This window comes from Onychomys torridus, chromosome 4, assembly GCF_903995425.1.
Source record: "Onychomys torridus chromosome 4, mOncTor1.1, whole genome shotgun sequence".
Taxonomy (NCBI): Eukaryota; Metazoa; Chordata; class Mammalia; order Rodentia; family Cricetidae; genus Onychomys; species Onychomys torridus.
The window spans coordinates 3,408,351-3,423,821 of record NC_050446.1 but is presented as its reverse complement, the minus strand read 5'-3'; the positions used below and the strand labels follow the sequence as shown (position 1 = coordinate 3,423,821).

General features: G+C 43.8%; 1 protein-coding gene across 1 annotated transcript; it reads right to left on the bottom strand.

Moving 5' to 3' along the window:
• Positions 1-545: 545 nt before the first annotated feature.
• On the bottom strand, positions 546-11,932 carry LOC118581170 (N-acetyllactosaminide alpha-1,3-galactosyltransferase-like). The gene is made up of 5 exons (XM_036183136.1): positions 11,856-11,932; positions 10,915-10,947; positions 7,964-8,014; positions 7,149-7,292; positions 546-1,239 (listed from the first exon to the last, which is right to left on the bottom strand). Exons 1-5 carry the CDS (start codon positions 11,930-11,932, stop codon positions 546-548), a joined length of 999 nt encoding a protein of 332 aa, XP_036039029.1.
• Between the last annotated feature and the right edge of the window lie 3,539 nt (positions 11,933-15,471).

The window sequence follows — 15,471 nt, the reverse complement described above, 5'->3', positions numbered from 1 at the left end:
GAAGCATGGACAATTTATGGTCTAGTTACACTGACAAAAAGCCTCTTTCTTTTTCAGCAACTCTTAACCATTTATGTATGTTCATGGAGGCAGAGAGGAGCCTCACGAATCTCATGAGCCCTTCCCTCCTCCCATGAGAGAATGTTAATAGGTCCTGTCTTGTGAGGCCCCCCTCCCCCCACAAATGACCAAAGCTTCTCTGATTCAAGAGAGCAATGACCACAAGACCAGGTTCTCATCAACTGGGATATTTAGTTCACTTTTCTAGTTCCAGAATCTATTCTGTTCCATCATGAGCTAACACATTATGTTTGCAACACCCTCTCAAGATGTGAAATTACACCTCTCCATCTGCTTCCAGTGGACTCTCTGTGACCACTAGAGCCCTTATTACATCATTCAGATGAATGTGAGCTGAAGATGAGCTCACTGTTGGTAGCTTGCCATTTGGTAATGAATTTTTATTTGTTAAAATGTGCCAGGTACCAATTTTCCAAGGAAACTGATACTCCTAAACTCACAAATATGAGGAAAAGGCTATAAAATTATACTTGATGTCTAAGGAATTCATAATTCTTAAAATTCCAGTAGAGTTTTACAGCCTCAATATCAGGAGTCTTGTTCTTATGTAAGTCCCAGCAAAATTCTGGTGACAAGAGTTTAGTGGGTTTGTGGAGAAAGAAGTACTTGTTTAGATGGCTTTCGTCATGCCAAATTGCTTCAATATTATGTTTCTTATCATTCATAATTCCTTTGGCACACTCCTTAGTAATCTTCAGAACCTGAGTGGCTGTGCCTCCAAAAACAGCAGCGTGGTAATAAAAATCTCCCTCACCCAATGGTATATAGGCTTCTGACAACTCATTTCTCTCATACGGTACTTTGTGAGGGCTTTCCTTATACCAATAAGTATGTAACTGAGCTATGGAGTCTCCCAGGGCCTCCAAACCATAGCTGGCTTTGAATATTTGATCCACATCCATGCAAAAGACATAGTCAACCTCATACTGTATGTGATCCGCAATGTGTTCACTGATGATCTTCATGCGCATCATACTGATGTCTTGCCATCTTCTCTCTCGTTTAATTTTAAAAATTTTTAATGTCCGGCGGCGATTCAAACTTATAAATGGCATATAGGAAAAGTCATCCAACATGACATAAATGATGACCCTCTGGTCGACCATGAAGAACGTATTAGCAGATATCAGGAATTTACCCAAGTAGTACCAAAGGTATCTGCAAAATAAACAAGCAGTAGTTGAGTTTCCTCCTCTAGTTCTGGGGAACATCCACAGTCTCAATTGCCTGGCCTAGCTTATCCAGCAATGCAACTAAGCAACCAGCTAGCCACTGCTCTCTTCCAGCAGGATAGAGGAAAGTGGCATTAACAGGCTCTACAGATCATGGAAGAGGGGCTCTTCATGAGAAGGACTGGAAGTTAGTGAGGTAACGAGGCTCATTCTGAGCTGTGTGCAAAGTGAGAGACATTCAGGGTTGCAGGGAAGATGAGGGGGTCTCCGCACAGGCTTCTGCAGCGGGGTTGCTATGTGGTTGGCTATGCATACAACATCATGGTGGTCGCGGGCACTATTGCTTGCATTGTTCTGTAGTGTGAGCCTTACTGTGTAGCAGAATCACTGGGCCGAAAACATTTTCTCATCTCCACTCTTGGAAACCAAGAAGAGATTCTCGGGGTAATGAATGAACTCATTTGAGTTTGAAAGAGGAAAGGTAGCCACTTGGGGCTCCCCTCCAGTAATGCTTATGTAATCCTTAGAAATAAGTCCTGGATCTTGGTCTATGTTTTGAGAAACAGGCTAATGATAAATCATAACTAATGATCAGGAGAAAAATGTTGTAGTTCATTACATCTAATATTATTTGTATAGTATGAAAAATATTGTCGAAGTCATGGTACTGTGCTACGTGCTGTCACTAAAATCCGGGGAGCCCAAGTTGCCCCTATGTCTTATGGCACATTTCAGAAATCTTCATGCCCTATATGAGTATGAGTGTGAAAATATTCTCTTATGTCTTCTGCTAGCAGCTTTTCTTTCAGCATTGCCCATTATCTGTTTGCATTAATTTTTCATATGAAGTGGTGTTGAACATTTTTTAATTATTATCTATTAATCACTGAAAAACCTGATATGGTATCTGCTAAGAAGGTGTAGTCACCCAGTCTCATTAGAAACTACCCACTGAAAGCCAAGTCATAATCAGAGACAGTCTTAAGGTCACACACACATGATGTCTGTCCTGTCTCCCTGGGATCTTTGCAGTATGCTTCACTACCTCAGAACAACTTTTCCGCCCTCAAAAAAAAAAACAAAAACAAAAACCAGCAACCAAGCTGTTTTAGGCCATTACTGCCATTCACGGTGACCTTGGAGTACTCTTGGAAGCAAGATCTTTCTATTTCCCATTTCTACCTCAAGTTTTCTTTGTCATTTACACCTACAAGCATGTTCACTTCCCCCAGCACATCTTGCCCTCCCATGTGCCCATCTTCTCTCTTTGCTAACTGTAGAACAAATGTTTTCCAATAAAGCTGTCTGCGTTTGAATGTTATTCTGCTGACAGAAAAGCTCCACTGGAGGCTGGAGCAGCTCCCCTCACACCACCCAGCTACCCCGCGCCCTGTGCTTTTGTCAACCCAGGAGATAGTCCACTTAACATCCTGTCGGCTAAACTACAGATTTCACTCTGACTGTCCCAGCTTCATTTCTGAAGAGTCATCTCAGGTGCCGTGATTTATCCCAAGACACACAATGGCCTTAGTAGCTGCTTGCTCTCCTCTGACATGCCCCAGTTCACTTCCAACACTGGAGGTTCTAAAGATCTTCATCAGGTATTTATTACCATCTTTCTTAAGCTGTTTCTTTTCTCAAGGGTTTGCCAATCTTATTGACCTTTTGTAAAGGACTAATTTTGGTTTTAACTTCACTCCAATATTTATTTATTTTGCTTGTCTTAGGTTGTTTGCTCTTCTTTATCCAGTTCCTAAAAATGAAGGTTAGGTTATCTATTCATATCTACATATGTGTATGCATGTGTGGCTCTGGGGTTATGTATTCATATCTACATATGTGTGTGCATGTGTGGCTCTGGGGTTATGTGTTCATATCTATATGTATGTATGCATGTGTGGCTCTGGGGTTATATATTCATATCTACATATGTGTGTGCATGTGTGGCTCTGGGGTTATGTGTTCATAACTATATGTATGTATGCATGTGTGGCTCTGGGGTTATATATTCATATCTACATATGTGTGTACATGTGTGGTTCTGGGGTTATGTGTTCATATCTATATATGTTTATGCATGTGTGGCTCTGGAGTTCAAGCCCAGGGACTTATTAGACCTCTAACTTTTTTTCCCAAGACAGAATCACATGTAAGTACTACTAATTGAGCTACAATGCCAGTTTTTACCTATCAGGTATTCAAGAGTATGTCATTCAGATGAATGGACAAAGAAATATAGTTGGGTATGGTGGCGCACACATAAAAAGATTTGGAAAGGAGGACAAATGGGAAGAGAAAGGAAAATAGGAGGGAATGACAGAGAAGAGAGATGAATGTTGCATGTTTATTTCATATGCAGAATTAGAATGCAGCTAGGTAGGACGGCAAGACAGAATAATGGGAGGTGACTATATAGCACAATGACATACATGTATGAAAGTGTCATAATGAAATCTGTTATTTTGTAAGCTAAATAAAAAATTGTGTGTTCAATACAGTGTTCACATATTTGTGAATTTTCCTCATTTTATCCTATAATTGATTTAAAATTTTTTATTCCAATGTTATTATAGAACACTACCAGTAGCCATGTCAGAAGTGTAGCAGTTCCTGAAGTTCAAGGAGACCACACCCTGGTGGGCCAATCTCAGATAGGCAAGGCCCCCTGAGACCACAGACCCGGAATGTCTTTTGTTTCTGCTGCAACTTTACATGCTTGCTGTTGCTGTCTTTCTCTGGTATCAGGCATGGTTGAATTGGGTGTGGGGAGATTCCCCACTGCCTGTAATGTAATATGCTTATTTCAGGGAAACATCCCATTCCACTGGACATTTTAAATTGTGGATTAATATGAAGACGATTTCTTCTTAAGCTGTACTGTCTAATTAATAACAATAATTTAGCTTATTATTTTGATAATCAGATAAATAAACAGAATTTTGATGAATAAAAATAAATATAAGGAAATGTTACATGGCTAGAGCCTATGAGTTTCACTTAAGGAGCTGCCTAGATTGTAGCTCAAGTCAATGATTAAGAGAAACAACTGGGCGGTGGTGGCACATGCCTTTAATCCCAGCACTTGGGAGGCAGAGGCAGGCGGATCTCTGTGAGTTCGAGGTCAGCCTGGTTTACAGAGCTAGTCCAGGACAGGCTCCAAAGCTACAGAGAAACCCTGTCTCAGGAAAAAAAAAAAAAGAGAGGGAGAGAGAGAGAAATAATTGAGGCCCAGGAACCTCAATTCCTTTAATCTTAATGCTTAAAGATGCAGTCACAGGTTTCAGTGAGCATTGTTAGCTGAAACAAAGTGTTTTTACCTTTATTCTGTAGGAATTTACAGAATCACTGTATGGGATAGATATTAGAATGAACAGCTGGTTTTTTTTTTAGAGGTACCTTGATGTTGAAGAATCCTTGTGGAAAACAGTGATTGTTAGTGGTGATATTTTATTTGTACTGAAATGTGATTTTATTTGTATATTAATAAAGTTGCCTTGGGTCAGAGCAAGCCATAGCAGAAGCTGGGCAGAGAAACAACTGGGCGGTGGTGGCACATGCCTTTAATCCCAGCACTTGGGAGGCAGAGCTAGGCAGGATCTCTGTGTGTTCAAGGATACAGCTAGCATGGTGACACATGCCTTTAATCTCAATACCAACCATAGAAGACCTGGAGGTCTGTACAGACAGGCAGTGATGAGGAGATCATGTGGCTGGGTTTACAACCAATGAGAAGGCAAAAACAGAAAGTCTATATAAAAGACAGGACACAGGAAGTAGGCCTCTGGCAGAGAGGAAAGACAGAAGAAGCAGTGAAGGGTAAGGTTTTCAGCTCTCAGCTATTGCTCTGACTTCTTGGCTTTTGACTCTGCAATTGGCTCTGTGTTTCTTATTTAACAAGACAGTTACATCTACAATTGTTTTCCTGAGGAGGCCTTGCAGCCATCCCATCATGACTGGTCACAAGACACCTCAGTCACACCTGAGGTTCTCATATTATTGTGTATTGCACATGATACATAGTAAAGGACTAGAGTCATGGAGGCATGTGATGGTCTCCCTCAGTAAGACTGTAAATTAAGATTAGGGATCTTGGTACAAAGAAATACTTTGTGTAACAATCAATCAATATGCCTTGGTATAGCTGTTTGGAGTCCCAGTCCAGTCCAGTCAGTCCAGTCAGTCCATCAAAAGAGACTGGATCTTCCTGCTGTCACATAGACCTTAAAGAACACAGAAGAATAGAGAATAAAGAAGAAAATCTACAAGAGAGTGAGTGAGTGTCTTTTCCCTAACCCCTCAGATTAAAAAAGTCTAGTTCATGCCACCACTGTAGATTTTCCCTTTGTGCCCTGTGCTGCCTGGAGGCTGCCCCTCAGGCGGCATTAGAAAACATTTGGTTCAATTTCAGCTTTATAATTTATTTAAACTCTTGTGGTCTAAACATGGTCTATTTCATAAGAGAATATTCCACACATATAGAAAGAATGCTTGTTGATGGACTGTTGTACATAGGTTTTTGTGATATTAAATATGTACACTAGAAAAGAGGCTGTGAGAAGGACGAGACACTGGCATTGCTAAGTCACAAAACTGTTGAGAGACCTGCTAGCCTTGAACAGAGATGCCAAGACTGGGCCTGTCTCTCCTGAGCAGCACTGCCCACATGGAGTGGCACACCCTAGCGGCTGCTTCAGAACTCTTCGCCACATGTCGAACATTCGGTTTACACTGTGAAGTCTGAAGACTGCCTACATATGCCCAGCTTGACGTCTCTTATATGTGGTCTGCATTTCGTGTCTGTCAGATGGTCTGTGAAGTGTGTTTGCACAGAACCCAAAGCGCTCGCTCTCTCTCTCTCTCTCTCTCTCTCTCTCTCTCTCTCTAACACACACACACACACACACACACCCCAATATTTATTGTCTATAGCATTTCAGAAGACAGCAGATCAGTGCAGTGTCCACACTGTTTTATCTTTAAATGGAAATATTTCATTGCATTTGTTTCCTTTTTTGAGCAGTCTACTTTTATGGCTTTGGTTTTCTGTTTGGTTAGGAATTCAGCCTTTGTTTTAAAATTACTGGATGATTTTTCTAGTGTGTGTGTGTGTGTGTGTGTGTGTGTGTGTGTGGTGTTTTTGGTTTGGTTTGGTTTGGTTTGGTTTTTCCAGGATTTCTCTGTGTAACAGCCCTGGCTGACCTGGAACTGTCTCTGTAGACCAGGCTGGCCTGGAACCCACAGAGATCCACCTGCCTCTGCCTCCCAAGTGCTGGGATTAAAGGCATGTGCCACTACTGCCCACCTATATGCTTGTTTTTAACATTATGATTAGTGGTCAGAAAATGTAGCACATAAAAATCTTGCTGCATATAATTGCAGCTACCTTATTTGTTACATTCCTCTGGGAGTCAATATGCAGTGTTAAGTGGGATTTCCTCTGTGTAGTTCCCCCCCCCCCCTTTTTTTGAGCTGAGGATCGAACCCAGGGCCTTGTGCTTGCCAGGCAAGCACTTTACCACTGAGCTAAATCCCCAACCCCTTAAGTGGGATTTTCTAAAGGCAGTTTTATCACCTGGGGGTACATAGGAGACAGGAAATTACTGGATTAAATGCAGAGATAATGAAGAGTGGTTATAACAGAGGTATAAACTTGTATTAAGATAGATGATTGGTAAAAGAGCCATGAAATCAAGTTAATATTGGAGGGAAGACCATGACAATCAGGTCATAGAAGGGAGCTGAGGAATTGGGATGCTTTTGTGTGGACCAACTGGGTGGTGGTATTTTTTAATTATGGCAAGAATTGGCTTAGAAAGAATAATTCTAAAGTAGCTTATCTCCTACTTTCTACAATGAAAACCCTGAATGTAAAGGACACTTGACATTATTACCTACCTTCCCACTGCAAACACAATCAACCCCACAGAAACTGGATGCTTTTTATAATACTTTTTCAAGAGTGACTCATTGTAAGTGTCTGTCCACACGATGGGAGCTGACCAGTTAGTAGCTCTCATGCGCACATGTGTTGAGTTCACTCTGTATCTGTAAAAAAGACAGAATTTTAAAGTAAAATACATCATCCTAACATCAGTTACTGCCAATGTCCAAAGCCTTGTGTCTGGAGGCAGCGCCCCAGGGTGTCTAACCCAAAGCCTTGACAGTTCTGATAAACCAGAGAAGCATCATATTAGAAATGGCCAAATCATCAGGAGGATGAAATAACCGTGAAGTCAAGGTTAGCATGGGTCATCCTCTTGATGACTTTTTGTGTTAGTTTTCACTTTTCACGTAAAACCTCAATCTTTTAAAAAATATTAGTTAGTCCTCTTACAAGCTTAGAAAACAGGATTAATGACCATAAATGGGCTTATTATTTTACGTACAAGTGTGTTTCTCACACAATAGCAGATATGTCTATTTCAGTTGATGCAAACAGCTGTAGATGAGGTTTTAAGTAGAAAGACTACCCTAAGTTGGGACTGGGATGATGGTTCAATGGTTAGAGCATGTGACGCTCTAGTGGAGGACTCCAGTTCTGTTATAATGCAGCACCACACGGTGGCTAGTGCTCACAACCAGTTCCAGGAGACTCCATGGCCCCTTCTCGCCTCCTAGGTACTAGGCACACACACTCCCAACAGTACCGCTGGTGCCACCTATCAACATTTATGAATTTAACCACACAGATGCAAGGTTTGCATTCTTACGTGGAATTAAAGCAGTTTGGTAGCTGTAGTTCAGGCTCATTTTTCAGAGACCTAAAAGAGAGATATAATAAGATATAAAATTTACTTTAAGCAATACTGATGAACTCCAATAGGCTTAGCACAGAAACTGTGCTGCCCAGCAGCCTTCATGGGTTTCCATAGTGCTCCTGTGCATTCATCTAGTTCAGGGAGAATTGAAGTTCCCTCAGCTTCCTGCCATCTCACTTCCAAATTCAGCCCTGCTCTGAATTGTTTGGATTGTTACTTGTTTTGATTGAGTCAGGGTCTTACTGCATAGTCTTGGCTGGCCTCCAGCTCTCAGAAATCAGGTTCCCTAGCCTGTTCTGCCTTTTCTTGTTTTTAATGGTGGAAAGTGATCCATTTCCTTTCCTCGCTGAGGAAACATCTTGTTTGCTGAGGAGTCTTCATCTGAGACTTGACAGTAATTTTCACGAGGGCTTCTCCAAGGCCCCCTGTCTCCCCACACAATGTTTTCCTGGCACTTGACTGCTGCTTCTGGTGTTTACGTACAGCTTGAACTTCTCCATGAACTTAACACTTGAACATTCAACTGCCTTCTGGAGGTCTTGAGTATTTTACACACCATCCAGTAAAGTGTTTACATCATCATCTCACCTCTAAGTTCCTCCTTCTCCAAGATTTCTGTCTCATTAAACCTGTCTGCATTGGCAAGTCCTAACAGTGGGGTCGTTCCTGGAACCCATCATCAAATCCACCATCAAGTCCTGCGGTCAGCCAGCTCCACCCCCTGCCACCAAGTCTTCAAGCCCTGGTTGTCTCTTTCTGAGCCATTGGCAGCTTCTTAATTGCCTCACTTGCGTGTGTGTTTTGTCTGGTTCGGGGCAGTGTCCACAGCCTCATGCTTACTAAATAAACACCCTCCCTTGAGCTATCTCCCCAACCCAGAAGACTTAAACATTTTCATAGGATGAAAAAAAAAATCTCAGAGGAAGTAAATGTGAAGAGCAGAATACAATGATCTTCCATATGCCCATCTTGCAGAATTAGCAGGCTGCTCCCTATCTACCTTCCTTCCATTCAGTCCCCAGATTTCTGCTTGGCTTCTTGTATTATGTTTCATAGTGTCAGTAGCTTCAGAGAGTTCATATGAGCAGAGTTGGTGAAGGGATTGGGCAACCAGGGAGCTGGGTTGTGCCATAGATTGTATCAAAGGTAGGGTGTGACCAAGACATGGTATTCAACTCTAACTCTGACTACCATTGCCTTCAAGTGGTGTGAATTGGTGTGCTGGTTAAAGAATCCAATTCTGGGAGAGCTAATGATAATAGAAGGAATTATTGTTAGAGTGTATGAGAGTAAATACATTTGCCAGGGTGGGGCATGGTGGCTCACACTTTTAGTCCCAGAACTTGGGAAACAGGAGCAGACAAATCTCTGAGTTCAAGGCCAGCCTGGTCTACAGATTGAGTTCCAGGATAGCCAGGACTACACAGAGAACCCCTATCTAATAAATAAATAAATAAATAAATAAATAAATAAATAAATAAATAAAGGAAGGAAGGAAGGAAGGAAAGAAAGGAAAAAACAAAAACAATACTTTACATGCCAGGAACTCTATTAGCCCACTCACTGTTCCACCTTCTTCTGAGTGGACACTCCTTGAACGCTCATATCTTTACCAGGGTTAGGGTTCTGCTGCATTTGAGTAGCTGAAAGTTACTGTCCTCTGTTAGCCCTTGCTATTGAGAGAGGAAATATGCTTTTCTTTTTTTATATCCCATGCTGGCCTTAAACTCACTATGTAGCTAAGTAACACTGAACTCCTGATCTTGCTGCTGAGCACCAACTCTCTTCCTTCTTAGTATGTTACTTTCATGCATGGACCAGGTGGACCTGGTCCTCTAAGATGTTATAAGTCACAGAATCATTACGAGACACAGCACCCAGGCCCAGTAAGCATCAGAAAGTAAAGCTGCTGCTCACTACTGTGGGTTCCATGACAGTCATGGAACCCCAAATCCACGATTCTGTGGCTTCTGCAATCTCCTGACAGCCCTTTATTATCATTATTATTTCTTTTATTTTTGAGATTATATCTAGCCAGACGGTGGTGGCACATGTCTTTAATCCCAGCACTCAGGAGGCAGTGATAGGCAAACTGTGAGTTTGAGGCTAGCCTGGTCTACAGAGTGAGTTCCAAGGTGGCCAGGGCTACACAGAGAAACCCTGTCTCAAAGAGAGAGAGAGAAAGAAAGAAAGAAAGAAAGAAAGAAAGAAAGAAAGAAAGAAAGAAAGAAAGAAAGAAAGAGAGATTATATTCTATATCATTTTCTGTTTCTCCTTCTTCCCTATATACCCCTTTCTTGCTCTATTTCAAATTCATGGCCTCTTTTTTCATTAATTTTTGTTACATGCATATATATAGTCCTAAATATAACCTGTTTAGCCTGTATAATGTTACTTGTATGTATGTTTTCAGGGCTGACCAGTTGATATTGGATAACCAGTTGGTGTCCTCTTCCCTAGGGACTAACCTCTCCCACTCTCGGCATTTCTTATTTGTGTGTGGTTTTCTGCATAGGGTTGAGGCCTTGTGGTAGTCCCTCCCCCCCATCCTGCCATGTCTATTGGTGTCGTCCATGTTTAGGCAGCCATGTGGGTGAGACTTCATGGCTGTGGCTCCTGGTGGTCTTTAATCAAGCCTCATACCTGTGTGCTTGCCCAGAGCTTTCAAAGTTCCCAGGGCCTAAGTTCTGCTTCCTGCTGATATATTCCCCCAGCAATCCCCACCCTCCATGAGATATGGCACTCCGCCCATATGCTTTTTCTTTGATATCACCACATGCATTTGTAAAATGGCTCTGCTTTAATGTGACTGAAGGAAACATGGATTTATGGGTACTCCAAGCCTTTCAACTAACTTTGTTCTCAAAGGATAGGTCATACCATATTTCTAAATAAAAACTTACCAGCAATGATATGACATCTGCAGTTTCTTTGTACTTTGGAGAAATGAAAAAGCACTGTATTATTTTGAAATACATACAAAAGCTTTCCACAAGTCATCTGCTTTTTTATTAACTACTGTTGCAAAATATGCTACTGGAAGTGCATTCTTGATTGTCCAGATAATGTAGCGAACATAGTAGGGATCTTTAAATTGGAGCCTCATGTCCTGTATATTCATTTTTTCCCCCTGCCATGCTGGAGACTGGACTCAGAGACTTGTTCATGCTAGGCAATGTTTCACCACCAAGCTAGAATTTCCTACATCTTAAGAAACAATGTGTCCACTACCTAATAATTCTTAGAGACAAATAAATGAGATTAATTTCTGTCATTAGGAGAAACTTGTTGGTTAGCTAGGAAGTCTTTATATTTGTTTCACATTTATGGAGTGAATAAACATTTTGTCTTACAAATGGCGATTCAGTCACCAAAAGTAGTATCTCTCTTTAAAGATGTCGCCTGCTTCTGAATAGCAGTTTTTCTTTATCTGGTTTTAGTGATCATCACACTGCCACAGTAGGTTGTAGCTTCACACTGCTCCTCCTACAGGGTTTTGTTTTGTTTTGTTTTTTGAGACAGGGTTTCCTCTGTGTAGCCCTGACTAACCTGGAACTTGCTCTGTAGACCAGGTTGGCCTCCAGCTCAGAGATCTGCCTGCCTCTGCCCTCCGAGTGCTGGGATCAAAGGCGTGCTCCACTATGCCTGGCTGTCTGAGCATTTTAAAAAATCTTTGATTTAATTAGAAACTAAGGATCGGGACAGAGGGGTCTATCTCTGCAGAGCCATTTGGGTATAAGTTGTAATGTTTAGATTGATTTACTTAAGGGGCAATCCCAGTAACTTTCTGACTTACCAGGTTCTTATCAAATATAAGAATTCAATATTAAGTTTTCACAATTACCTGAAATGGTATTCTCTATACAGGGCATAAAGAGAAATTAACATCAGTAGCAACAGGATTAATATTTTGTATCTCATTCTTTTCCTGGAGGAAAAAGAAGATGAAAGTTGGATGAGTATAGTGCTGTCTAAAGCGTAGATACAGAGCAGTGGGGACCCGTGTACGCAGAGTAAGCCGTGGGAACCGCGTGTACGCAGAGTAAGCCGTGGGAACCGCGTGTACGCAGAGTAAGCCGTGGGAACCCCGCGTACGCAGAGTAAGCCGTGGGAACCCCGCGTACGCAGAGTAAGCAGTGGGAACCCCGCGTACGCAGAGTAAGCCGTGGGAACCCCGCGTACGCAGAGTAAGCCGTGGGAACCCCGTGTACGCAGAGTAAGCCGTGGGAACCCCGTGTACGCAGAGTAAGCCGAGGGGAGTGTTTAAGTTGGAAGCCTCTGCTTAGGCCTCACTTGCCCCCATTCAAACCCCGCCCCCTCTTAGAAAGCCCGCCAAGCCGGGCGGTGGTGGCGCACGCCTGTAATCGCAGCACTCGAGAGGCAGAGGCAGAGGCAGATGGATCTCTGTGAGTTCGAGGCCAGCCTGGTCTCCAAAGCCAGTTCCAGGAAAGGTGCAAAGCTACATAGAGAAACCCTGTCTTGGAAAAAAAAAAACAAAAAACAAAAAACAAAAAACAAAAAGAACAAAGAAAGCCCACCAAGTGGCTCCTTCCCCAGGGCTGCTCGAGACTGTGCCTACAGGATCTTTAAACTGCCTTCTAGAGAGTGGCCACGTGTTTTTATTTTATTTTTTCCCATGTCCTCTCCCTGTCTTATCTCTGGAGGCCAGGAAAAATCACCCGGGAGTTTTTTGCCAATAAACTTGGTCGTTTATTTTTTAATGCGACTTGACATGGGAAAACCACCCTCTCTTTACACCCACTCTCCAACGACTGGGTCGGCTTTGGGCCTGCTAAGTTACCACTCCAAGTCACTGCTCTAGGAGTCCAGGACCCCTCTCGACTTTTGGGGAACCTGCCAGGGCAACCTGACCCATTTACAGAGCAAAGAAGACGCTCTGCACAAAGGCACATCCCACAGGACCCAAAAGCCAGCTGCAGTGGACACATTATTTAGACTTTGGGTTCCAGCACAGGCTTAGTGAAATGGGCAGCTTTGGGTCTAAGCCAGACCCCCAAACACCCTTTGGGTGTCTTTTACAAAAATCTGTTCAAATTGGGGCTATCTGATACCATATGTCCTGAGTGCTTGGCTTCCCCGTGCACTAAGGCCTGGCCACAGTAGGTTCTTGATAACCAATCAAGATGGCCACCACAGGGAACGTTTGAATTTACCATCGTCTGTGATCTTGAAAATTTTTGCTGGCATGGAGACAAATGGTCAGAATTGCCCTTCATCCACAGTTTCTAGGTTCTGAGCTCCTGCCCTTCAGTAGCCAGTGTCCCATGGTCCAGGTCTTATTGTCTAGGGTCATGGCACCTTCAGATTCCCACTCATCTGTGAACTGGGACCCTGAACATTCATTCCATCCTGACCATGCTGCCGGAGACACTGGCTCCTCCCCCACTCTCCCCCCACAACCCTGCCACCCATCCCCCTCCTACACTGCCACAAGCTCTATTCAATGGCCAACATTCCTCCCTTTATCCACCCCTCCCCACTTCCTCCTCCTTATCCACCTTCCTCTCTTCCCCTCCCTCCCACTGCCCCTCCCTACCCTTCAGTGTGACAGCCTATGCCCTGGTCCCCATCCACTGGCTACCCCTCCCCCCAACCCTCTCTGGTGTCTTCTTATACCAGGTCTTGGCAGACTCCTGCCCTCCTCAGCCCCCTCTGAGAGGTGGCTGGAAAGGAGGGAATTGTTCAAGTCCATGCCCCCTTCTCCTTTCAGGACCTCTCACAGATAGAGAAGGGTTGAGTTCCTTCTCTGCTAATCCTTCTGTTTATATCAAGGAGTTTTGTTATCTTTCCTCTATGTTATCCAGGCCTCCATTCTCACTCCTGAGGAGTGAGGTCAAGTTCAGGCAGCAGCAAGACGACATGCAGACCACACCCACCTAGTGGACAATACACTCCCTGGGTGAAATGGCAGTGGCAGCTACAGAACCCTCCTGGGACTATCAGACAGGTCAAAACTGCCACTAGAGGAAGGACCTCATGGTCTGCTGCGTCCTTCAGGGTATGGAAATGGTCTCAGACAAAACTGTTCATTTTGATAAGCTCTAGGAGATTACTCATAGAGCTGACAAAAATCTGGCCATTTTTCTAAGTTGATTACAAGAGATCATGGTTCAATATACTTGCCTTGACCCAGCCTCCCCAGTGGGAGCCATGGTCTGGCCACCCATTTCATTTCTCAGTCAGCATGAGATATTAGAAAGAAACTAGAAAGGGTGAAGGAGGGTCCCCAAACTTCACCAAACAAGAATTGGTGAATATGGCTTTTAAGGTTTTTAACCTGCATGAGAGGAGGCAGCTGAGTCTTCTCACAGGCTCAGCTACAACAGAAGGCTGCTCTCCAAGCCCACACCTTGGCAGCTGCCTTGAGGCCACTGGCACCCCACAAGGGGGACAAGGAAAGCCCATGAGGCTCTATTCCACCAGAGCTCAGCCTAGGTCAACTCCACCAGGAGCCTGCTTTAAATGTGGCCAGGAAAACCACTGGTCTTGGTACTTGCTGGATCCCTGGCTGCCAACAAGGCCATGCCCTGTCTGTTGGCAGCCTGAACACTGGAAATCAGAATGCCCTATTGTTAGGATTCTGCCACTATCCAACTGCATGACCACACATGCACAGTTCAGGAGTTAAGCAAAGGGTCTTGCGTCTTAAGTCATCAGTGTGCGCTGACGACTACATATGTGCACGCTGCATGGTCACGCAATCAGCGCATGAGTGGTGTAGCTCCATAAGCCCGCCTGTGCATGTTCACCAGGAACCCTGAAGAGCCGTGACTCAGATCTCACCCTTTCTCTCTGTTCTGTTCTGTCTCTTCCCCCACCATCTTTCCCTCTCTCTGCACATGCTCATTTCCCAGGCCTGGTTCTTTTGCGCCCCCACCCCACCCCTTCCTCCTAATAAAGCTTTGAAATTGATACTGGGTTCTGTCGTGACTGTGACCTTTCTGCACAGTAACCAGCACTGTAACCAGCGCCACTTATCATTACATTGGTGCCATGACTCAGATTCGGGAACTCAGTGTTGGAAACCTATATTGCGGTTCACTGGACCTGTAACTATCTGCTCTGCTTTTTTCACTTGCCCAGCTGCCAGACCGCTCCGCACACACCACACATGCTGCAGTCCCTCACCATTTCCCGCGACTGTAGCCTGAGCTATATTCCTTGCGCCAGACCCCCGCCCCCACCCCCCCCACCCCGGGGGGAGGTGTCATTGGCTGCATACCACCACACATTCTATCTTGACAAAGTATTGGAATGCTGTCTGGGCTCCCAGGGGTCCTCCGGGGGACCAGGGGGTACGCCCCAGCTCTTACCCTTATCATGATGGCAGTTCAGGTAATTGGTGCTGTTAATGCCGGTCCACAGACTGCCTATTCTCAAGGAAGCTTGAAATAGGAGCCTGGGGATCCTCTTTGTTACTTTAATTTTTTATTTTTTCT